General features: G+C 41.0%; 1 protein-coding gene across 2 annotated transcripts in view; it reads left to right on the top strand.

Moving 5' to 3' along the window:
• The window catches only part of Mtr (5-methyltetrahydrofolate-homocysteine methyltransferase), an 81,819-nt gene that overhangs the window by 28,099 nt on the left and 27,866 nt on the right, over nucleotides 1-25,854 (top strand). The window contains exons 12-20 of one of the 2 annotated variants that reach the window (XM_057786984.1): nucleotides 793-872; nucleotides 4,867-4,979; nucleotides 9,998-10,138; nucleotides 13,386-13,571; nucleotides 18,256-18,435; nucleotides 21,476-21,592; nucleotides 22,395-22,535; nucleotides 23,735-23,824; nucleotides 25,011-25,163. In XM_057786984.1, coding sequence (XP_057642967.1) covers nucleotides 793-872; nucleotides 4,867-4,979; nucleotides 9,998-10,138; nucleotides 13,386-13,571; nucleotides 18,256-18,435; nucleotides 21,476-21,592; nucleotides 22,395-22,535; nucleotides 23,735-23,824; nucleotides 25,011-25,163 — 1,201 coding nt within the window. Of the gene's footprint in view, nucleotides 1-792; nucleotides 873-4,866; nucleotides 4,980-9,997; nucleotides 10,139-13,385; nucleotides 13,572-18,255; nucleotides 18,436-21,475; nucleotides 21,593-22,394; nucleotides 22,536-23,734; nucleotides 23,825-25,010; nucleotides 25,164-25,854 lie in introns of those variants that run through there. The other variant, XM_057786985.1, reaches the window with a different exon arrangement.

Here is a 25,854-nt window from a genome sequence, read left to right as displayed (position 1 = left end):
TACTCTAGCGCAGTATACCTACATCCCTATCCAGTAGTTGAAGTATCTTATCTTTGGATCACAGACTGACTCTTCATTTTTTTGGTTCACTTCCCCTTTAAAAAGAGGTGTTTTAACTTGTGTATTTGTATGTTGATATCTATACCTATCTGTATAACTCCTGCTTTTACTTAGTCATCCACATACTAATTTGGGGACATTAGAGTGAGCAGTGCCTATAGGGTCTGATAGTAAATAGAGAAAGCTAGATTTCTGTGCTTTATCAAGCAGAAATTGACAATGTTAAAGAGACTGGATAACTGAAGCACATTTTGAGGAGTAATGTTTTGAAGAGTCCAAACTCTATTTCTTTATTCTTTCCTTGTTGTGTGCACAGGACTGACCTCTCTCCATTGCCAGCAACCCAGCAAACTCCCCAAGCACACATTTACTGTTATTTCTCAGAGCTCCAACTTCTCTTTGAAGTTGCTAAGCTGTTGGTTAGGTAGCGGGGACGTGTTTTGTGTGTGGGCTGGGGAGAGGAAAAGGGTTTTGGTTTGCAGTTTGTGTTTGTGCAGACCTCACACAGCAGCCCCAGCTCGTGTCTGTGATGGTAGAAGCAGCACAGCCAGCACTGCTGACCTTTCTCTTGCTGAGGAAGTGAAGGGTGTAACTGCTGCTGTACATTTAAGTAGGCATATCATTATGCGCATGGGTGTATTTATGCAGGCTTAATTTCATAGCTGGAAATTATCTTAATTAAATACATGTTACTCTGAATAAATGAATACAGTGTTTTCTTTTTTAACTTAGGGAAATCGCTGAAGCTGTGAAAAAGTGTAAACCTAGAGTCCCACCAGCTAGTGTTTTTGAAGGACATATGTTACTATCTGGTAAGTCATGAGGATGTAGTTTTAAAAAAAACATTTATAGGATCTATTTAATGTGTATATATCTAAGTGATTATTTATGCCAGGGAACTTATTAGGTCAAAGAAGAGTGGTTATTTTCCTTGGCACTTAGGTAAATTTTACTAAAGAACTCTGTTTTTCTAGGATGGGTAGAGAGATTAATTCCAGGGTAAAAAGGAATGAAGAGCAGGTGACTTGCTGATATACTCCCTTGTTTACAGTGAGAATCTGTGGGCTTGTCTTTGCTGCACAGAGACAGCATAGCCTTGTCATTGCCTAAGTTTTAATACTCAGTTGATAGGAAGTATTGAAAATTCCAAATGGTTAAGGCCCAGTGCTTTGTAATGGCAATGTAACAAGTATTGTTAGAATCTTGTATTTGCCGTTTGTTTGGGACTTTATTTTATTTTTGGTTTCTCTATACAGCCCTGGCAGTCCTGGAACTCACTTCACAGACCAGGCTGGCCTTATAGATCCACCTGCCTCTGCCTCCTGACTATTGGGCTTATAGGCAAGCATCCCTGCCATGCCTGGATTTTTTAATTTAATTTTATTTTCCTGAAATGTTGGTGTATAGCCAAAGGCCGCCTCAAACTAACAATCCTCATGTTTCCTCTTTCTGAGTGCTAGAATTACAAGTATGCGCTACCATGTCCAATCTGAAAAACACTTTGTTAATCTGTGTATAAATTAGAGAAGCATTGCTTCTGTATCTGATGAGTCATTGCTGCTAGATCAGAAGTGCTTTGTAGAATGCCATTAGATCACACAAGCACCCTCAGCATTTAGTGGTTGTCATTCCTATTTACCTAGTACACAACCTCCACATTGTGTGAAAGGTCAGGGGGCACAAGGCTCATTAGCAATGAGAAAAGTCAGAAACTGCAAATGTAGAAAGTTATTGCTTCCTGAGTCCGTGAACTAATGGCCTGGGATATCTGTATAATTACCCAGGCCATTATAATCTTCCTCTTGCTCATACTGACTTCTGCATGTAATGCTTTGGCAAAGGACTCAAAGGTCATTTTTTTTTTTTTTTATGAAGCTCTATTAGCTGATGCTAATTTTGTGTAATTCATTTTTATGATAATTAAGGCAGAGACTATCGCTGATTTGTAAGCTGAAAGATTGTGTGATTGTCTCAGGTTGTGTGATCACATAAGTGATGAACCCAAGGCCTTCGTCTCTAGAACCTGTCTGTGACTATTCAGGGAGACTGCTTTCTATAATACTTTAAAAACAAAGGCAGTTTGACAATCTCTTCTACAGTCATTTCACAGTCTTTTGCTTTTTGTCTGAGAATAATGCATCTACATGTGCTATCTGAGATTTGCCTCTGAATTAGCCTGTGCCAGGGAAAATGGTGCTACTCCTTAGTAAATAAGGTCATAATATGCCAAAGCCCAATGGTCTGTCTTGGGTCCCTCATGGTGGAAGACCTACCATAGTGGCTCCTGTGGACCTCCCTCACCATCCAGCCAGGCAGTGTTAGTTTTAGGTTCATGGTCTTTCAGTAAAAGAGATGGAGTGCTCTTCCACAGTCACTGTTGACTGGGTCTTCCACATATGTTGTTGTTGTGACCTTCTACATGCTCTGCTGATGGGACCTTCTACGTTCACTGTTGATATGACCTTCCATGTTCACTGCTGATGGGACCTTCTATGCTCACTGTTGATATGACCTTCCATGTTCACTGTTGATGGGACCTTCTACGTTCACTGTTGATATGACCTTCCATGTTCACTGTTGATATGACCTTCCATGTTCACTGTTGATATGACCTTCCATGTTCACTGCTGATGGGACCTTCTATGCTCACTGTTGATATGACCTTCCATGTTCACTGTTGATATGACCTTCCATGTTCACTGTTGATATGACCTTCCATGTTCACTGCTGATGGGACCTTCTACGTTCACTGTTGATATGACCTTCCATGTTCACTGCTGATGGGACCTTCTACGTTCACTGTTGATATGACCTTCCATGTTCACTGTTGATATGACCTTCCATGTTCACTGCTGATGGGACCTTCTACGTTCACTGTTGATATGACCTTCCATGTTCACTGCTGATGGGACCTTCTACGTTCACTGTTGATATGACCTTCCATGTTCACTGCTGATGGGACCTTCCATGTTCACTGCTGATGGGACTTTCCATAAATTTTGTTGATGAGGTCCTTCCACATGCAATGTTAATGGGACCTTCTACATGCAATGTTGGTGAGACCTTCCAAATACTCTGATGATGGGGTGAAGAGATTTGTTCCATGCAGCTGCAAGTTGATTTCTGATGGAACAGCAATGGAGCAAAAAAAGAAAAAGAATTCTTTTGAGGTAGAATTTTGAAGCATAGTATACACGTTGACCTCAAAGTCCTACAAGTTACAGAATGCTGGGATTATAGCTATGAATCACCATGCCTGATTCAACAATCTTTTTTTTCCTCCCAAGATGGGTTTCTCTGCTTAACTCTGGCTATCCAAGAACTTGCTTTATAGACCAGGCTGACCTTGAACTAACAGCCTGCCCCTGCCTCCCAAGTGCTTAAATTAAAGGTGTGCACTACCACTACCTGGCCAGCAATCCTTTTTTTTTTTTTTGCTATTGTTCTTAAAATATTTTTTATTTTTTGAGAATTTCATGCAATCTATTTTTTTTTAACAGATTTACACATATCCCAACTCTTCCAGTAACTACCCTTTTTATTCTGCTATCCCTCCCTACCCAGTTTTTAGTTTTCTCCTTGTCTTAGTTAGGGTTTCAAATGCTGTGAAGAGAAACCATGACCATGGCAACTCTTATAAAGGAAAAAATTTGATTGGGTGGCTTACAGTTCAGAGATTTACTCCCTTATCATCATGGTGAGATATGGCAGTGTATAGGCAGACATGGTACTGGAGAAGCAGCTGAGTATTCTGTATCTTGATTCACAGGCAACAGAATTGAACTGAGACAATCAGCATATGTTGAGCATAGGAGACCACAAAGCCTGGCTCCATAGTGACATACTTCCTCCAACAAGGCCACACCTACTCTAACAAAGCCACACCTCCTAATAGTAACACTCCCAATGAGTTTATAGGGGCCAGTTACATTCACACCACCACACTCTACAACCTTCCAAACCTAGTTGGTGTTGCCCATGTAGTTTTGACTCTTCTGATTTTAGTTTGTTTTTTGAGACACAGGGTATCTCTGCAGTCCTGGAACTTACTCTGTAGACCAGGTTGGCCTCGAACTCACAGAAATCTGCATGCCTCTGCCTCCCTAAGTGCTTGGATTAAAGGTGTGTGCCACCATTGCCTGGCTGCACATGGGTTTTGAAAAGAAAATGACACACATTCTATTTCCCTTTCCTTCCTTATCTCCTTGTTTCACTGTCTTCCAGCAGCTATCAGATGCCAATAACGTCTCAGCTCATGGTGCAGTCTTGTGCCTACTTCCTTCATCTAGTTCTGAATGGGACATAACATGCCCCTCTTAGGCTCAGGGATTTTCAGGGGAAAGTGGGCCAGTGAGTTTATAACTGTCAGAAGTTGTGGGTAGCATCAAGAGACAGGATTTTCCAGACACACGGAGTAGTTACACATGACTCACAGCAATTGGAACAGCATGCACAAGGCCTACTCAAGCTCAGTCCTCTTTTGAAGTTTTCTTCATGACTTTTGCCCCAGAGCCTTAGTTAAATAAGAATGATGGTGACTTTTCTTTTGAGAGACTATGTGGTTCAGCCCACTCTGGGTATTTACAGCACAGAGCTCTGCTGTGTTTCTTCTTGGGAGATCTGGTTGTAAACAGAGTTGCAACAAGTAGCTTTTCAATGTTCAGAAAAGAAAAGATTGTGATCCTGTTTCCCTGTCATCTCCTGTCCTATCTGCTCAGATGGGCTTGACACTCTTGCTGAAAATACTTTGTTTCATGTCATCCATGTGCATTTTCAAGAACTTTTCAAAATGCTTTTCCTTTTAAGGCCTCGAGCCCTTCAGGATTGGACCATACACCAACTTTGTTAACATTGGAGAGCGCTGTAACGTGGCAGGATCCAAGAAGTTTGCTAAACTCATCATGGCAGGAAACTATGACGTGAGCATCTTCATGAGGCCCCCGGGTCATTGCCCTGACTCTGGGTAGACTGCATGTCGGCAGAGAGTGTTTGTTCTGTCTGGTGCTATTGCAGAGCTGCTAGGATGTATGCGAGGGTGCTGATGGCAGCTGGCGGTAGATGGGGCTGCGGGGGCGATGACGCTTTGAAGATTTGAAGCTGCTGTTACTAATCAGAAAGCATTGCATTTGGAGCATGGGGTGAGATGACTGGGAGGGATACAGCTTCTAGTCATTCATTGTTCAGTAAGTTTGGATATTTGGGAATACTCTCCATTTTGGCCTCCCAAAACCTTTCTCTGGATGGGGAGAACCAGGGGAGTCCCATTGTTTTAAATTACATATTATGCATATGACTGTTTTGCTTACATGAATGTATGCATACCACGTATGTGCCTGGAACCCAGAAGACCAGAAGGACATTGGATCCCTAGGAGATGGAGTTACAGATGGTTGTGAAATTCCATGTGGGTGCTGGGAACTGAACCAAGTCCTCTACAAGAGCAACAAGTATTTATTGATTTATTTTCAAGACAGGGTTTCTCTGTGCCACCCTGACTGTTCTGGAATTCACTCTTTATGCCAGGCTGGCCTCTAACTCACAGAGATCCGTCTGCCTCTGCCTCCAAAGTGCTGGGATTAATGGTGTATGCCACTGTTACCTGGCAACAAGAAGTATTTTTAATTACTGAGTCATCTCTGCTCCTCCCAAAGAGAATTCTTACTCCTCTGACCACATCAAATGCTTGCTGTGGAAGATATTGTTAGTCTGTTAGCTATAGGTCAGAACAAAATCAAAGGTCCTTGCCTTGAGAAGTCTGCATTTTTAGCTGTGTATACTGTAGCTGAGTCATTTAATCCATGCAGAGCATGGCTAAGATGTCTGGATAGGTTTTACTTTTCTGTAAGTATGAAATAAAAATGGAACAAGTTGATTTGAGAGGTTTTGGGTTTTTTCTTCTGTGAGTTAATTTCTTTTTTTCTTTTTTTGTCCGGCAGTGGTGGTACACTTTAGTTCCAGCACTGGAGAGGCAGAGACAGTCGGACCCCTTTGAGTTGGAGCAACCTGATCTATAAAGCGAGTTTCAGGACAGCTAGGGCTACACAGAGAAGGCCTGTCTCAAAAAAAAATTTTTTTTTTAAACTGGGGCATAGTGGGTACATGTCTTTAATTTCAGTACATGAAATGTAGACGCAGGAAGATTTCTATGAGCTCAGGCTGGCATGGTCTACATAGTAAGAGCTTGTCTTAAAATTTTTTAAAAAATTATTCTGTCAGCCGGGCGGTGGTGGCGCACGCCTTTAATCCCAGCACCTGGGAGGCAGAGGCAGGTGGATCTCTGTGAGTTCGAGACCAGCTAGTTCCAGGACAGGCTCCAAAACCACAGAAAAACCCTGTCTCAAAAAACCAAAAAAAAAAAAAAATTATTCTGTCTCTGTGTATGTGAGTATACTTGTGTGTGTTTATACACATATGTGAACATTCATGTGCAAAGCACTGCATGAATGTGGAGGTTAAGGGACAGCTTGTAAGAGTTGATTCTCCTTCCACATTTATTTCTTAGGACTCAGACTCATGTCAGGTTTGGTATCAAGCACCTTAACCAGATGAGGCAGCCTTTCATTGTCCTTTGAGTTTTTGTGATTTTTTTTGTTTTGTTTTGTTTCAGGATCTGAACAGATTTAAGTAGTTGTTTTAGTTTCATTTTACATTCCAACTACAGTTCTCCCCCCCCCCGCCCAAAGGGTAAGAGCTCCCATGGGGAGTCAACAAAACCTAGCACATTAAGTTCAAGCAGGACCAAGTCCCTCCCTCTTGCATCAAGACTGAGCACAGCATCCCACCATAGGGAATGGGCTCCACAAAGCTAGGTCATGCACCAGGGAGAGATCCTGGTGCCACTGCTAGGGACCCCTTAGATAAACCAGGCTACATAACTCTCTCCCACATACAGAGGGCCTAGTTCAGTCCCATGCAGGCTCCACAGCTGTCGGTCAAGAGTTCTTGAGTTCTCACAAGCTTGGTTCAGCTGTCTCTGTAGATTTAAGGGATTTTTAAATATGCTCATTTTATTTGTATGTGTATTGTGAGTTTATTTACGTGTGTGTGTATGTGTGTGTATGTGTGAGTGTGCAGGTGGAGTCTAGAAAAGGGCACTGAATCCCTTAGAGCTGGAGTTAAGACACATTCTGTGGGAAACCTGACTTGTTAGATGTGTCCTGAGATCAGAACTCAGCCTCAGGATTGTGCATTATGTGTCCTTACCCTTTGGGCCATCTTTCTAGCCCATAGATTTAGGTGCCCCACCCCTCAAGACAGGGTCTTACTGTGTAGCTCTGCCTACCCTGGAGCTCAGTATATAGACCAGGCTGGCCTTGAGTTCACAGTGATCAGCCTGCCTCTACCTCCCATGTGTCAGGATTAAAGGCATGGGTCACTATACCCAACTTAGATTTAGTTTTTAGCCATGCAGAAACAACCCATTTATGTATCTTTCTTTTGGAATTGCTAACCACTGTTTCCCTGCATCCCCATTGTCTTTTTTAGTGCAGGTGTTGGTTGCCTGCTGCTCTTCCCTTTCGTCCTGTTGCTGTTAGTGCTGCCGTTTACTTTTATCGTGCTTGTCCTCCAGATTTGAAAGCACTTTTTGTGAATAGGGAGCAGGATGCAGTTCAACTTCTTGAGGCTATCATTCTGTCCTTGCCACCTGTGCTGTAGCTTACCGTCTTGATTTGCCCTCTGAGCATTCTGGAAGGTTCTCTGCCATCATGCCTTGGCTCTTGCTTGCACCTTCTGAAGTGCTTGTGACCCTTAATAGTCAGATGGTGTTTTTCAGTTGGCAGAGGAGATACAGTTCTTTTTTCTTCTTCTGCCTATTCTCTGGCTATCTCTTTTAGCTTTGATGGCCTTCTTAATGAGGGCAGAGATTGCTTTAGGAGGAAGTATACAGGTAGACATAATACTAAGGTTTTCTTTTGTGCCCAGTCACTGTGCTAAGCATATTGTGTCGTCACTAAACTTGCACAGTTCCATGAAAGTCAAACTGCTTCTTTTCACCATTCTACAGATGGAGATTTGGGGAGGTTAAAATTATTAGTCTGTTTTTACATAGAATTGGTAAAAGGAAGTCTTGAAACCGATGTACTTAACTGTCTTGTGGTCTCTGCCTAGGGGAGCCTGTAGAGAGATACAGTTGAAGTAGGCCTGGAGAGTGCAGAATGGGTGGATGGGTCCTTCATAGAATCTAGGTTTCCCTGACTTTAGTGAACTTGAGGGCTCTGTGGTTTGAAGGGGAGGGCACTGACTGATAGAGCAATGTTAGATCTGATATCTTGCTCTTAGTAAGTTTGGGAGCATTCTGTCTTCAAGCACTTGTTCTATGACTGATGAAGTAGGTCAGATATTGGCATCTGCATTTCTCATGTCTCCATGTCTTTGGAACCTCTGTTGATAACTTGTCTCCTCTTTACTTCCTCCAATCTATTCCTGCATTGGTGGGATGAAGACTTTGCCTCTCAGGATACAACACCTTTGTTAAAGTTGGTCAGCTTTCATCTCTGATTCAGATATTTGTGGTATTTGATCCCCACACTGGTGTCAGTGCTTACTTGTGTTCTTTTTCAGTGTGACAGTATTGTGTGCCTCCAACTAGATATAAGCTCCTCAAGGACAGGGATTGTGATACACTTTTTTATTCCTTATACTATTTATTTGAATCATCCCTGATACTAAAATCATCCCCTTTCCCCTGTGCTGGAGGCAGAACCCAGTATCTCATGCTTGCTAAGCAAGTACTGTATCTACCGAGCCCCAGCTCTGCTTCCCTGTCTCCTCCTCTCTGTCTTTCTCTCTCTCACTCTTGACCCTAGGGTCTTGAGTGTGCTAGGTAAGCACTACCACTGATTTGCAGCTTAAGCACTCGAAATTCTATTTTTAGACAGGATCTTACTGTGTATTCCTGGTTGATCTCAAACTCAGAGACATACCTCTGCCTCTTCAGTGCTAGAATTAAAGGTGAACACTGCAATGCCCAGCCTAAAAGCCATTTTTAATTTTACTTTTTGTGAGCCTTTGGGCTGCGAGTGTAGTTCAGTGGTAGAGCTCTTAGTTATCCTTGCTATCCTTTTTCTTTATGTAGATTTGTTCCTCTGGCATATGCCCAATGGCTTCTTCCCTGTTTTATTACAGTGAATGACAAAATTCCTTCTGTGGAGTTTGGGGGGGGTGGGTGTAAAGAAAAATCAGGCTAACAGCAGCATCTGTTATTGATTTTACCCTTGCTCATATATTGGGCTACAAAGCTATAGTGAAGATTCAAACAAGTGCCTTTGTTATGTTAGACAAGGTCACTGAGGGCGTGGAGAGATGGCTCAGCAACTAAGAGTATTTTGGCACCTCTCTTCTTCCGTATTCCTGTTCCAGGTGCTCTTACACCCTCTGCTGGCTTCCATGGGCACCTTTATACATATGACATATATTCATACAGACACACATTTATAATGCATAATAAAAGTAAATCTTTACAAAAATCTTTACTTATGTGGGGAAATATTGAAGGATTAAATGAGTTTGGATGGTTGCTCTAAAGACCTTTCTTGAAGGATCTAGACTTGAGCAAGGTTTGAACCAGTGTGGAGAGGAAGGTGATTACGTTGCTAGCAATGATACTGTGTGATCTGTGGCACAGAGGTGATACTTAGCTGAGTAAAGTGTCCAGTGAGGGCCAACCAAGAAAGGCATTTGGGTGAGAAGGTGTCGTTGGCTTATAGGCTCATGAGTTTAGATCCTTCATGGTAGGAATCTGCTTTGGCGGACTCCAAGCAGTGAAATGATGTGTGGAAAGATCTAGTAGTCTATGGTGAGTGTTGGGGAGTAGGGGACAGGCCCAGAGTCAGGGAGGCAACATGTCTATTTCAGTAACAAAGGACCTTGGAGTGTGGGAGGAATTGCTTTTCCTAGTCATTGTCTCCTAACGGTGCTTCTCCCATTCCTTTTCCAGGAAGCCCTGAGCATTGCCAAAGTACAGGTGGAAATGGGAGCTCAGGTGCTCGATATCAACATGGATGATGGCATGCTGGATGGTCCCAGTGCAATGACCAGATTTTGTAACTTTATTGCCTCTGAACCTGACATCGCCAAGGTTGTACAAGGTTTATAATCATCAAGGGGTTTACCTGGTTGCTCTCATTCATTTATTTAGCCTTGTCTATCTGTCCACTCAGGAACTGCTCCTCTTTTCCTCCTTTGAAAGTACCATTATTTCTGATTCTGAGCTTTCTTATTAAGCTCTGTTCCACCTGAAGCAGATTTTAGAGAATGATTGTGCTTGACTCTTGACGAGGTGCTTGGAGAAGTAGGCTTCAAGAAAACTGAATTTTGTCCATTGTCTGCAGTTTGAGAGTTGACTGTTCTATTTCAGAGGTATGCACTTAGCTGTTGCTTCCACATCGATTCTGTTTCTACCCTGGAAAATGGAGCTCAGTTAGGGTTTCCTTACTGTTAGAACTTGTTAGGCATATCAGATTAAGGCAGTGATGTCTAACAGGGTTAAATCAAGGTATCCTGTCTGTGTTTATACTTGTTCTTCCAAAGGTAAAAGTTAGGGGTTAGAGAGATGACTCAGTAATTAAAAGCAGGTACTGTTCCTGTGGAGGACGCGAGTTCAGTTTCTTGCCCTTACTTCGGACAGCTCACAATTGCCTGTTAACACCAGCTTCAAGGGGATCCAAACTCCTCTGGCCTCCACAGGCTCCTGCATTTGTGTACAGACACTCAGACAGACACAGACACATTTAGAAATAGTAATAAAAATTTTGCATTACATGTTTGGTTTTGAAACAGGGTCTTACTGTGTAGTCCTGGCTGACATGTAATTTACAAAGATCAGCCTACCTCTGCTGTTAAAAAAAACAAGGTTAAAAAAGGTGAAAGGCTTTTTGTATCATTCCTTTAGAATGTTTGAGAGGGAGGGTTCAAGCTAAACCTTTTTGTATCAGTCCTTTAGAATGTTTGAGAGGGAGGGTTCAAGCTAAACCTTTTTGTATCAGTCCTTTAGAATGTTTGAGAGGGTTCAAGCTAAACCTTTTTTCGTTGTCTGTTTGTCTAGTGTAGTAGTCACGATTGGCTTCACACTCATTATGTAACCAAGATTGACCTTGAACTCCAGCTTCATCCACCCTGGTGTGGACCACCATGCTGGAAGGACCTCTATGGGGTTTTGCTTTAAAGAAACTGTTTCCAGAGTTGCAGATCTTTAGGTTGAACTGTCATTTTTTTTTGGTTTTTAAATTAGGCTTTAGTAAGAACTTATGAGAAACCTGTGGTAAGCATTAAATTACATTTACCATCTTCCATCTGTGTACTAACACTTAGTAAAAACCCTTCTAGTTTTCTGCGAGTAAATCTTTTGAGACCCTCAGGTTCAGAGCTGCTCTGGTGTGTTCAGCGTTAGTCAGAATCAGTGCTGGGGGAAGAAGTCTGGGTCTCCTTAGAGCCAAGCACACCCTTCCCCATCTCTAAGGTGAGGTGCTCAGACCCTCTGTGCTCACTTCATCATTTGTGATGGTGCGAGTCTCTTGTTAACTGTGAAGGACCTTACGCACTTCAAGAACTTGTTACTCAGTGTTCTGACTGCTGCAGTGAATGACCGTTCTTCCCTGCTTTTAATCTACTATTAAATTTACTGGACATCAGGTATGGTGGCACTTGTCTTCAGTCCCAGTACTCAGGAGGCAGAGATAGGCTGATCTCTGTGAGTTCAAGGCCAGCCTGGTCTACAAAGTGAGTTTTATAGGACAGTACACAGAGAAACCTCATCTGGAAAAACAAAAACAAACAAACAAACAAACAGAAAACTAAACCAGTACAAATTCCAGTCATTGGAATAGAAGATAAAAATGTGCTGCTAGGCAGAGAGGCAAAGGCAGAAGATCACAGTTAGAGACCTAGGCTACATAGTGAGACCCCAAGACCCTGACTTTAAAGACCCAACGTTTGAGTAGTACATTTTTACCAGTATTCACCAAACTATTTGTGAGCTCTTTAAGATACTGGCCTGGTACTTAACTTCCATTGCATTTGGCTCTTTTTGGGGGTAAACCTCTTTATTACTAGTGTGCTAAGGAAAGCAAAATTGGAAGAGTACTTGTATTTAAATGGTGGCTTATATCCTACCCTGGCCTGGAAATCACTATGCAGTTGAGGAGGTTTGACCTCATATTCTCCTGCCTTCATCTTCCAAGTGCTAGGAGTAGGCTTGTGTCAGCAGTTCATGAACTGAGGACCTCTGCAGGTGCTCTACCAACAGTGTTCCTTCCTAACCTCCCTCCCCAACTCCCCCCCCCCCTTTTTTTTTTTTTTGGTTTTTTCGAGACAGGTTCGAGACAGGGTTTCTCTGGGTTTTTGGAGCCTGTCCTAGAACTAGCTCTTGTAGACCAGGCTGGTCTCGAACTCACAGAGATCCTCCTGCCTCTGCCTCCCAAGTGCTGGGATTAAAGGCGTGAGCCACCACCGCCCGGCTCCAACTCCCCTTTTAAAGCAATAATTTTTCCTGTGTGTGTTTATGGTACTGGGAAACAAAACTAGGTCCTCACACGTGTTAGACTCTCTGTTGCTGAGATAGACCCACCCCTAGCCTCCTTGTTCTTTTTGTTGTCCTGTGTTCTAACCTTTCTTGTACTTCCATCCTTACTTGTTTAAACATTTATCTTGGTAAACATGGTGAAATCAAGGACGTGTTTGCCTTAAAGGGAGTCAGTTACTGACTGACTGCCCTAAATGATAGTCCTAAATCAGCTGTCCTGCTATATATATTTCTTTAGAGTGAACCATTCCTTTCACCTGTCTTGGAGCAGAGGCTGAATTAGACCATGGTTTCTCATGCTTTCATTTTGTTTTAGTGATTAGCAATTAATTACTATTTGGAGGGGAAGGGGATTAAATCTGTTTTTCCTTCCTCATAATTTTTTTTTTTCTGGTCAGCAGTTTGTTTTTATAAAGAGAAGATTTAATTTGAATACCTTGGCTAGAGGGATCTTTCCAAAGAGGTTCAACCTTAATATGAGTCTGGTTAGAATGCTTGAATACCAGAGAAGTTGTCTGCCTTAGGGTTTAAGTGCTTGGGAGTGTAAATTTTGGCCTAAGCCCATGAACTACTCTCTTGAATTCCCTGCCTTTGAGTTATAAATCCTGGTCCATGTACATATTCTCTTGTGAGCTGATCTTACTCTAAATATTTGAACTTTAAGCTTAAGTAAGTATGTTAAAGTCCTATTTTTAATACTCCAGATTTATTTATTCCCTAAAGAAGTAGTACAGGTTTTTTGGAACCATTCAAAAGGGACGTATGGTGGCATGTGACCTATAATCCTCCTGTCCTTCTGTCTTAGGTGCCACTGTGTATCGACTCTTCCAATTTTGCTGTAATTGAAGCTGGGTTGAAGTGCTGCCAAGGGAAGTGCATAGTCAATAGCATCAGTCTGAAGGAGGGGGAGCAGGACTTCTTGGAGAAGGCCAGGAAGATAAAGAAATTTGGAGCTGCTGTGGTGGTTATGGCTTTTGATGAGGAAGGACAGGTAAGTGGTTTCTGTGGGCCTATCACTGGTGCCGTCCAGGTGAGAAAGCAGTGGGAGACACCCATGTCTGAAATAGCTATATATGTATATACACAAATATGTACATGCTTATCTGTGCACAAAATTTACACATACATTCATAATATACTTCTGAACATTTGATATGTTGTACAGTCTGTATATCAGTAGGGAAAGGTTGAATTCCCTGGGTTGCTGGGACAGACAGCTGGTTTTGCATTTAGAAGAAAAAAAATAGAGACTTGACTTAATTCATTTTGTGCGCTATAATAGAATACCACTATCTTAGTTACTTTTCTGTTGTTATGGAAAAATACCATGATCAAAGCAACTTAAAAATAAATTATTTAGTTTGGGCTCATGATTGCAAAGGATTAGAGTCCTTGTCTTTCATGATAAGGAGTCTGGCAGCAGATAGGCCTCCCCTTTGAAAGCCCACACCCAGTGCATGCCTCCCAATCTTTCCCAAACAGTTCCTTCAACTGGGACCAAGCATTCAAATATATGATTCTGTGGAGGCTATTGTCATTTAAACTACCACAACCATAAACTTGGTAATTTTTAAATACTATAAATTAACTTGGCTCACTGTTATGGAGGCTAAAAACTTGAGAGCTTTTTGGCTGCTTTGCCCCTTCGTGAAGGGGCAGAGAAAAGGTGAGGAAGAGCAAGAGAGGGTGGAACTTGCTTTCATAATAAATCTGCATTTCGCCAGTGAGCCCGTTCCTTTGATGACAACATTAAATGTCTAAGAAGGAAGGGCCCTCAAACCTAGTCACTTCTCCCACTTTTAAATTCATTTTATTTTATGTTGTATGAGTGTTATGTCTGCATCATGTACATTCCTGGTGCTCATGGTTGTCAGAGGATGTTGATCCCCTGGATCTAGAGTTTTGGATGGTTGTAAGCTGCCATGTGAATGCTGGGAACCATGCTTAGGTCTTCTGTAAGAACAGCAAGTACTCTTAACTACCGAACCATCTTTCCAGTGCTGCTAGGCACCTCTTAAAGGTCCTACCACTCAGCACTAGCTCCATATCCTACTATATACTAAATAAAATAAAAAATTAAAGATTGAAATGTAAAAAAATTCTGAACAATATATAGGAGATCATTAATATTTTCATGTAGAAGCTGTTGCTAATCTCATGATGTGAAAAAGAAAAATTGGTAAGTCTGTTCACATAGAAATGTAAAATTTTATGTGGCAGTTATTGTAGTTTCTGTATGTCAGAGAACAGAATGTCCCTAATAGAATGGACAGAGGAATTGAATGGGCAATGTACAAAGGAGTACAAATAGACAATGAGCCTGTGAGAAGATACCATGGTTTCTAATGCTTAAGGGAATAGTGAAGCAGTAATTAGTTTCTTTATCAAGCAGAAACAATGAGAAGATTGGTAAATGTCTTCTCACACCTGTGCTGCTGAGCCATGTTGAGGCCATGGAAGCTGTAAGTACCATGGTAGTTCCCTGGGTGATACATAAGCCGTGGTTCTGCAGTTCTGCTCTTTCTAGGTCATAGAGCAGACTTTCAGTTGTACCTGATAAAGTGTCCATGGGATAGTTAATCAGTAGTTAATCAATAAGCCAAAAAAATACCAGTGCTTATGATGAAGCCTCTCCTCAAGATCTTAAGATAGGTTGTATATGTAAGGCTACATGCTCACTTCCACTGTAGTATGGTGGTAATCAGAAATTGACACAGCCGTCCATTGCTTGAAGAATGCTTAAATCTTGGTATATGTCACTTGCGGTGTTATAAAAGAATGTGATGACGGAGCCATGTGAAGAAGTAATTGACGTGATTTAAATTTTATTCAGGAAGCATTCATGTGAATATGTATGAGTCTATTATATAAACAGAAAAAAGTTGGTAAGTGTCAACTAGGGTAGGATAGTCTGCCATGGGTCATGTTGGCCATAAGTGATACTATCTATATTTTTGTATTTTGAAATAAAATTGTTTTGATCAATTTGTTGTTATTTTTATACAAGATATGTTTTTGTCTTGAGAACAATTGAAATAATTCCAGAAGAGTACCCAAGAAAGATGGTTTATATTTATTAATTTATATTGGACCTTAGTTTGTATACCTAGTGGGCACAGCACATAAAGTCAGTTGTTTTTCCTACCGTCCTCTACCCTGGTCCACACACCTTCTTTACTTTTGTCCCCATCTCCCAGGGTAATTCACTTTAATTTTAGCACATGTGCTACTGAACAGTGTGTAAGCCAAGCCTTGCCATACGCAGTGGTTGCTTCTCCTCATCCTGTCTGTGAGCTCTCTTACTTTCCCTAGCATCATTTCCACACTCCGACTCTGCTAGTGTCTCCAGTATCAGTCCAGACATCAGATGGAATGCCACTTGCGTTTCCCCCTCCTCTTTTTCCTCTCTCCTTTCCTTCTTATTGGGAATCAGTTCTGCGGTCTTGGACATGCTAAGTAAGCACCCAGTCCTGTTATTTGAATTTCTTGGAGTCTCCTAGCAGGACCTTGGATGACTACTTAGTAGGCTGACTACATAGCTGTTGTTATGGTTTTTGTTGTTTGTTTTAGTTCTGTACCCAACATCATCATTGAACTTGGATAACTGATACTGTTTTCTAGTTGAGTATCTTGAATTTTTGTGAGTGGTATAGGTTTATTAAAATGAATTCTGTCTCTGGGGGACTGAAGTCTGGAGGTTTTTGTTTTCAATTGGCTTTTACCTTGAAGAAGGTGACCTGACCTCAGACTTCTTGTTCTGACCTTCTCTGAAAGTTGCTTAAACCTGCTTCTCAGGCCCCTCTTTTTTAGTGGCTTCAATCGATAACTACCCCTGGGTAAGAAGACATGATTGCTTCTATTCTTGGCCTTTCATTACAAGATGAATGTCTTATGTCAGAAAGAGATGTCCCCAGAATACCTTCAGAGGCAGAGATATGAAGAGCCCAAGTTTACACTTTTCAGAGTGCATGAAATTAAAAACTTAGGAATTGTTAATTTCTGGAGTCTTCCACATAATATTTTGGACTGCAGATAGCAGTGGATAACTAGTACCATGAAATATGAAAGTGTGGGTAAGAATGGACTACTGTTTTTTCTTCTGCCCTCCTACAGAGCATATTGGATTAACAATAACCAGAAATGCGGAATGTAATTTGATGGTTCTGCTGTTTGAGATTTGATCTGAAATCAGCTTCCTTGACAAAGCTGAGAAACATTGTAAAAGTGGTGTTCATTTTCTTACTCCTTCATCTTCTCAGCATGGTATTGAGCACATATTCTAACAGTCCCTGCTCTGGGGTTAGTGAGACTGACATTCCAGCTAGTGGAGATAATAAAAGTAAAACAACCAAGAATAATAAGGTATCTGGAAAGAGATACCTCACGGAAAGGAGGAGGTGTGCTCATATGGAGGGAGTGATTAAGGCAGACTCTGAGGGGACAGCTGACTGCCATACCTGTGAGCCGTGAAGTAGTTAGGCCTTGTGTGTTCTGGGCCGGGCAGCAATAGATGGACATGGAAAGACTCTGAGGTAACAACAACAGCATGGCAGGTTTTAGGAGCATCAAAGGAGGAGTGAGGAGTGAGGGCAAATGGTAGGGCAGTGGTGGAGGTAGAGGTCCCATCTGAGTGTGCTGAGCTGAGGAGCAGGGAGCATGGACCTTGCCAGAATGGGTTTTGCTTTTTAGGATCCTGCTTAGGAGGATGATGATAATTTGTAGGTTTTTAAAAAAGACTTTATTTTCTGTGTATGATTGTTGGCTGCATGTATGCATGTACACCATGTGTAAGCAGTGTCTACAGACCAAAAGAAAGAACTCTGGTCTTCCGGAATTCAAGTGGTGAACCTTCTTGATGCTGTTGGGGGCCAAATTTGGGTGTCTTGGGAAGTGCTCTTGAGTGTTAACTCATCTTTCTAGTTTTTGTTTTTGTTTTGAGTAGGGTCTCATTATGTAGTCCTGGCTGGCCTGAAACTCACTATATAGGTCAGGCTGACCCTGACTTCAGAGATCCACTTGTCTCTGCTTTCCAGGTGCTGAAATGAAAGGTGTGTGCTATCATGCCCAGCACTAATTTGTAGTTCCAACTTGTGCTTGTGGTACCAAGCTTGTGCTATGGTAGGTGTGTGTGGGAAATAAATGCATGTGCTTGAATCTACTTTGAAGGAAGATCCAAGAAAGAACATCAGTGTTGTTTGTGTGAGTGGTTGGCACATTGCAGGCAGGTCAGGAGAGGTGGGACACTTTGAGGAGCTCTTTCCCAGTATTAGCCCACAGTGATTTGGCACTCACGCATGTAACTCAGGGTGGCTCCTACATGCCACAGTTCTGCCTCACCCTCCCAAGTGCTAGAATGACAGGTGTGCTCAGCTGCTCGTTTTAATTGTCTTTAGTGGAATTTGATTTTTAAACCACATCTGTCTTTTTAGAGCCACTTTGTTGTTAACATTTCATTCATGAAATTTTTATGTAAGGAATAACATTGTTATATTAAAAGCAAAATCTTTAACTGATTCTTTTCTGAGACAAGTTGATGAATGTTTAGAGGTTTGACATTTGGGTTTCAAAGAAATATAGTCATTAAGATTTGAGTGGTTTTGATGAGTGACATATGCTGTTTCCATAGATAACAGTTTGCTTTTCTATTGTAAATGACATTTCTTCTTGTTTCTTAGGCAACAGAAACAGATGTTAAAATCAGTATATGCACCCGAGCTTACCATCTACTTGTGGAAAAACTGGGCTTCAATCCAAATGACATTATCTTTGACCCCAACATTCTTACCATTGGTACTGGAATGGAAGAACATAACTTGTATGCTATCAATTTTATTCATGCAACAAGAATCATTAAAGTAAGTCTGGGTATTTTCTGTCTTTATCCAAGACACAGTTCAAATTTATCACCTTGGTTTAGTGCATGCTTAAACTAACACATACTGATTTGCTGAGAATAGTAACATTTCAGTCCGTAGTAAATTGTTTTCTAAAATGTAGGGCCTTTTATCTTTTATATAGTGCTATTTTAGTTGTAGTATGCAGCACATATGAGACTATATTTCACATAGGGTCTGTAGTCTATGGTAGATGAGTAGTTATGAACTGTAGAGTAACTTTCACTTTGCTGAAGTGCTCTGAGGCTATTGCCCCATATCTCTCCTTTTCTGGGTATGCCTTATTTTCAATTTCATGAAGTAACTTTCATTCTGATATCTATGGCTCTGAGACTTCATTATTGTTTTTGCTAGTAATTTTATTACTTATATGCATGTTTAGTTTACATTATATCCATTGATTTTTTTGTGTGTGCTTGCCGGTATACACAAATATACAAAATTTAGTTTTGGCCTGCTTCAATACTCAAGCTGCTTTTGTGGTCAGCCATGGACATGCCCTTGTGTAGACTTGACTCACATCCTCAGACGAGGATGACCTTGGAGACAGACAGCTCTTACTCTGTACACGACAGGTGTCTTATTAGTTCTCTTCAGTGCCATTTATGTTCTCCTTTTTGTTTGTGATTTCTCTGCTTGAAAATGCTCTTCAGTCCTGGTGCTAGTGCTTTCTAGTGCTCACAAGTGCAGGACTCTTGGGTGTGCCTAGTGGAGAAAATGCTTGTTGTATAAGCCTTACTCAGACCATGAATTCAGTGTTAATAATTAAGATGTGCACACCGAGTCTTTCAGTATTTATTCATGTGTGTGTGTGTGCCTGGTTGAGTTTTTTTACTACATTATTAAAGTGCCCAAGGAAGCCAAAGAATATAAGATTCTCTGGAGCTGGAGTTAGAGGTTGTTGTGAGCCGATATAGGTGCATTGTTGTTTGTTTATAACTGCTTTGGCATCTCTAGCACATAGGATGTTTTTAACAGACACACAAAACAAGGTTGTATGTTGATGAGGTTATGAATATATGACCAGAGGTTGCCAGCTGCTGTGTTACTGAGGACAGAACTATTAGGGAATCACGAGAATTAGCTGTATGTCCACATAGTATGAATTAGCCTCTTTTTGAGCTTAGTGTGATTCAAATCGTAAATTGCTTGTGCTGTTTCTCCCTATTCAGCCTCTTTTTTTCCCCTCCCCGGACTGGTTCTCACTGTGTAGCTTAGGCTGGTTTAAACTTATTAGCCTCCTACCTAATCACCTCTCCAGTGCCACCAGGTTCAGCCTTATTTGAAATTTTATTTGTGTTGCTATAGCTATATTTGTTCATTTTTATTAGTGTATAATTATTAGCCTGAATCACAACTAGCCATTTTACTGTCTAACAATTATGAACATTCTTATATAGGTTGGTGCAAAATTAATTGCAGTTTCAGATCATGAATTTTAAACTACAACTAGGCTCAAACATATCTTTATCAAAATAGGATCCATTCTAGTTAACCTGCTTTTTTTTTTTTTTTTTGATTTTTCGAGACATGGTTTCTCTGTGGTTTTGGAGCCTGTCCTGGAACTAGCTCTTGTAGACCAGGCTGGTCTCGAACTCATAGAGATACGCCTGCCTCTGCCTCCCAAGTGCTGGGATTAAAGGCGTGCGCCACCACCGCCCGGCTAGTTAACCTGCTTTTACCAATGAGAAATAAATTTTTTAATTCTCCTAGCATAAAAAAAAAATCAATTTTACAGGCTGGGAAGATGGTTCAGCGGGTGGAGGCATTTAGTGTCAGTCAAGCTGGTGATCTGAGTTCAGTCCCTAGGTCCTACACCATAGGGAAGCTGAGAACTGACTCCTGCAGTTGTGTTCTGACATCTTCACACACTGTGGATTGTCTGCATACTACTCCAGATAAATAAATGCAGCAAACACCTTTTTAAAAATCCAGTGCTTCAGGATTCAGTAACTCTTGGAAAGAATTTTCTCTGATTGTGGAAAGTTTTTCCCTGCAAAAAGTTATCAAGATGTTTGAAGAAAGAGCATTCTGTTGGTGAGTGATCAGGTGAATATGGTGGATAAGGCAGAAACTTCGTAACCCATTTCTTGACTTTTGAAGCACTGGTTGTGCGATGTGTGGTCAGATAATGCCATGGAGAAGAACTGAACTCTTTTTTTTGACCAGTACCAGCTGCAAACATGCATATATAAAATAAATATTTTAAAAAAGCAAGTAATAAATCATTAGCAAAAAAACCATAAGACAGGATTGCATATTAAAATGGCATTTAACATAACTGAATTTATCAAGAATGTATTTCAACATTAAGGAACAAATTTTAACAATACAACCTACCATTACTTTTGCACCAGTCTAACATGTTTGGCAAATGTGCTTGAGTTTCTCTGTAGCATAGGGCTGGAATGACTAGACAAGCTATGTCCCTGGATACTTAGGCCTGTACTAAGAGTTACTGTTGTTATGACTAATGATTGGTATTGCATAGGCATCTCAGCCTTCTATATTTTGTCCAGTTTGTGATGAACTAGAGAGCTTGTTCATTTAAGTCATTGAAGTCTAGCAGCTTCAGATGGGTCAGGAATGTATGCACATGTGCATTTATAGATGTATGCACATAATCTTTTGCTTTCTGTCTCCACCCCCACCCCCCGGTCATTTATCCAGCAAACATTTCATGCCTCACCATGATCATTTTAGAGGTAGACAGAAAATAGGAATTTATATTTTTCCTACAAAGATTAAAGTCTAGTAGGAAAAGCTATTTATGAAGCAGTGCTTAGAAGTGACACTGTAAAAGGTGATAGATTTACATAACAAAAGAAGAGACAGAGTACTTGATACAGTAATGTAGCAAACTGTTCTTTGCTTAGTAACAAACTCAGAGTTACTTTGGACTTTCTTTTTACTTCTCCTGTATACAAAACTTACAAGGTATGACTTATTGTGACTTTTGACAAAATAAGAGAATCTTTTCATGCTTTTACATTTTTGCCAGGAAACATTACCAGGAGTCAGAATAAGTGGAGGTCTTTCTAACTTGTCCTTCTCCTTCCGAGGGATGGAAGCCATTCGAGAAGCAATGCATGGTGTTTTTCTTTACCATGCGATCAAGGTATGGTGAAACCAATTTTAACTTAGGTACTGGGAAGATGGCTCTGTGGTACAGTATTGGCTGTACTAGCCTGAGGACTTGAGTTGAAATTTCACAGCCTGTGTGACTTAGTGTAGTAGTAGTTCCGGCTGTAGAATGAGAGATGAAGACAGATCCATGGAAGATTGTAGAGCCAGCTAGCCTAGCATGTCCAGTAGTAAACAAGAGACCCTGTCTGAAGCAAAATGAAAGGCAGGAACCAATACCCAATGTTGTCCTTTGACCTCCGTACATGTGCCACGGTACATGTGTACCCACAGATATATATCTATATCTCTATGCACATACATTGTTTTTTTTTTTTTTTTTTTTTTTTTGGTTTTTCGAGACAGGGTTTCTCTGTAGCTTTGGAGCCTTTCCTGGAACTAGCTCTGTAGACCAGGCTGGTCTCGAACTCACAGAGATCCGCCTGCCTCTGCCTCCCAAGTGCTGGAATTAAAGGCGTGTGCCACCACCGCCCGGCCTGCACATACATTGTAAACACAATGATTTTTCAAAGAATTAAGACAAAAATGATGGCACTGTACTTTGCCTTTTAGAGGCTTACAGACTGAGTTACAGACAGGTTAACTAGCCTGCTTCTGTCTTTAAATGAAGCTTCAGTGGAACAGAGTGCCCTCATCCCTTCTCATGTGTTTTGTCTAGGGCTGCTTTTATACTGCAGCAGAGTTGAACAGTGACCAACTATGTCATAAAGTATTTTTTCTGATCCCTCATTTAGGGTATCAGGAGAATTTCTCATTTTCCTTTCTATTGCCCTTAGTTTGGTATGGACATGGGGATAGTCAATGCAGGCAATCTACCCGTGTACGATGATATCCAAAAGGACCTTCTTCAGCTCTGTGAAGACCTCATCTGGAACAAAGACCCTGAGGCTACTGAAAAACTCTTACGATATGCCCAGGTAAAGGGGAAAGTGTCCAAAGAGTGGCTTTTCCTTCCTTAGAGTTGATCACTCTCTGGCAGCTACTGAACTTTTATTGTAGAATAGGAGCTAATGTAGAATTGTGTCTCTGGATCATTAATCATCATAGTTATAGTTTTTATAGTGCTCTAGAGAAGGTATTGCAGTTAGGTCAAGGAGGGAGGAATAGATCTTGTCTAGATTGCTTTAGTGTTTTGAACTTAGACTTTTCTAAATTGATCTTTTTTAATGTGAGGTAGTCTCCCTCCCTCCCTCCCTCCCTCCCTCCCTCCCTCCCTCCCTCCCTCCCTCCCTCCCTTTATTTCTCTCTCTCTCTTTTTGTTTTTGTTGTTACTGTTTTTGAAACAAGATTTTTTGTGTGTAACAGCCCTGGCTGTCCTGGAATTCACTTCGTAGATCTCACAGAACTCCTCCTGCCTCTGCCTCCTGAGTACTGGGATTAAAGACATGTGCCACCACTACCTGGCTCTGTCATTTTAATATACACTTATATATATAAATACACGTGGAGGGAGGAGAACATACAAAGTAGTGTAATCCACCCAAAGTGCCAGGATACTTACTTACCTTGTACCTTTATTTCTTTTCTGAGTTTCTGAGACTCAGCTTCTGAAGCCCTCATCAGTGTCTCAGTTGGTGGTGTCTGTTCCCTCAGACTTCCACGTTACTGTTAGACAGCCTTTATTCAGCCCTGATGTGCACTTTTAGAGTTTTCCCTTCTTTATGTTTTCTTCCTTCCTCTGTTACATGATAAAATCTCAGTGATCAAGATCTTACACTGCTTAGTTGATCTGGAATTTACAATCCTCCTGCCTTAGCTTTCCAAGTGTTGGGATTATAGGACTGTGCCACTACTGCTCATGGCTCCCAGATTCTTGACGATTGATTGTATGTGGGGGATGTTGATCCTTCCTGAGAGCTGGAATGTTAGAGAATAACTTTTAATATCCTAGAAATATTTTGATGTCAGTTGTTATTTTTTAGGGGAAATAAAAGTACACTGTTGCTTTTCTCTACTGAAAGTTCAAATTTTAAAAGATTTTTTGTTCTTTTTCAACATTCATGTTGAACACCCTGGGGGTCTGGAAACTTAAAGGAAGGAAAAGGCACTTTTTTTTTCCTGCAAGTAGTTCACTGTGTATCATTTGTACTCACCTTTTATCTTAATTTTCATTCAGACTCATGGCAAAGGAGGGAAGAAAGTTATCCAGACAGATGAGTGGAGGAGTGGCTCCATTGAGGAGCGTCTTGAGTATGCTCTTGTGAAGGTGAGTTCCAGAGCCTGTGCAGAAGTCATGGCTCTCGACAGCAGTTGAGGGGTGCTGCCCTAGACATCTGACATCGATTCTTAGCCTTCAGGAATCTGTTTCCCAGTGCCGATTGACAGTGTCTAAAGACGTGTTCAGTTTTCACAGATGGGTGTGGAAGATGCTTTGGAACTCAGTGACTGCAGTGCGCAGGGCAGGCCCACATACACAGCAAGGACTTGCCCAGGCAATTAATACTGAGGAGCTCGAGAATCCACCCTAGACCAGGTTCCTTTTGGTCTGTCAGCAAGACAGTAGGGTCTCTTCCACAACAGATAGAATTTTAAATAAGTAATCTCTTGACCTTAGTGTCTACATTTGAGAGTCTGGAAAGTCCCAGAGTGTTTTTAAAAAGGTTCTAGAATTTAAGTTTTAATTCTTAGACTTCTGAGAGTACGTATTTCATTTTGTGAACTATTCATTTGTGTCCTACAATCCTTGCGGATCCTTAGCTTTAGAGTCAGCAAATCAGGCAAGTCGGGAGGAAAGTTCTGTTTTTGTTTTAACTTCACCTGAGAGTCTTTCTAGTATTGAATCCTTTTCTAGCCAAGTAGTGTTATAGTGAGAGAAGATACTTGTCTGTTCATTTATTTGAAATATGATCTTACCGTATATCTCTGGCTGGCCTGGAGCTTACCATGTAGATTAAACTGGACTTGAACGTAGAGATCCACTTGCCAGTGCCTCCTGAGGGCTAGGATTAAACACATGCATCACCACACCTCATTGAGCTAATAGATATTGATTTTACAGAGATATTTATTAGCACATGATCAGTTGCTGAGGATTGCACTCAGATCCTCACACATGATAAGCACCTACTCCGCCACTGAGCTACATTCTCAGTCTTCACTAATACCTCCTTTTTCTGAGTTACTTCCTATTACTAGCGAGGCACTGTAAATAAATAGCATTACAGTGATTGTCCAAGTAAACAGGAGGTTGGTACTTTTGTGATTCTGTGAGGAAACCAAAACTTAATAAATTACCTGCATTAGTGATGAGAACCAGGACTCAAACTCTGCCAGACTGATTCTGGGATTTGTGCTCTCAGCATCTCTTTGATTCGTCCTTTCATTTGGCCTTTACAACTGCTTGTTTGTTTGTTTCCTCCCCTCCTTCGCTTTCTTTCTTTTTTTCTGTTAAGGGCATTGAAAAGCATATTGTTGAAGATACTGAAGAAGCCAGGTTAAGCCAGGAAAAATACCCCCGACCTCTGAATATAATTGAAGGGCCTCTAATGAATGGCATGAAAGTGGTTGGTGATCTTTTTGGAGCTGGAAAAATGTTTCTACCTCAGGTTGGTGAAACAGAGAAATTTTAACAAATCTTTTTCTATTTTTTTTTTTTTTTTTTTTTTAGTAAATATTGAGTTTGAGTATTTTCTTAGTTTGTGGTATATGCAAAACTTGACAGTATTATCTGACCACTCCTTTTCTGGGTGTATTTAGGAACCATCTCTTGCCAGTCGATCTTTAGAGTGTGTAGTGGTTAGAAAGCTTGCAGAGATCCTTTGTATCATAATCTGCATGTTCTGTATTTCCATGCCCCCTCTACCTAAGGTACATGTAATGTTAATACTAACATTTGACTTGACAAGACAGTGGCCATCTTTTTTGTTGTTTTTTCAAGACAGGGTTTCTCTGTAGCTTTGGAGCCTGTCCTGAAACTTGCTCTGTAGACCAAGCTGGCCTCTATCCACCTGTCCTGCCTCCCAGGTGCTGGGATTAAAGGCATGCGCCACCACCACTCAGCTTGCCAGTGACAGACTTTAAGAATACATATTTTGAAAATATATTACTCTTTTAAATAGTGGAACTTGAAATGATATGTTTTATGTAAAACCAGAATTCTTTATTAAAACAACTACTTAAAACTATCATTTAACGAATCCTTGCTGAGCATCTAGATTTGGGGCTCTGAAACATATAAATAGCTAAGAGAGCCTCTTTCATAAATCTCATTTTAGGTGAGTTAAAATATTAGGGATT

The sequence above is a fragment of the Chionomys nivalis genome, chromosome 13 (assembly GCF_950005125.1).
Source record: "Chionomys nivalis chromosome 13, mChiNiv1.1, whole genome shotgun sequence".
Taxonomy (NCBI): Eukaryota; Metazoa; Chordata; class Mammalia; order Rodentia; family Cricetidae; genus Chionomys; species Chionomys nivalis.
Note: the sequence above shows the minus strand (reverse complement) of the source record. Positions and strands in the feature narration are given on the sequence as shown.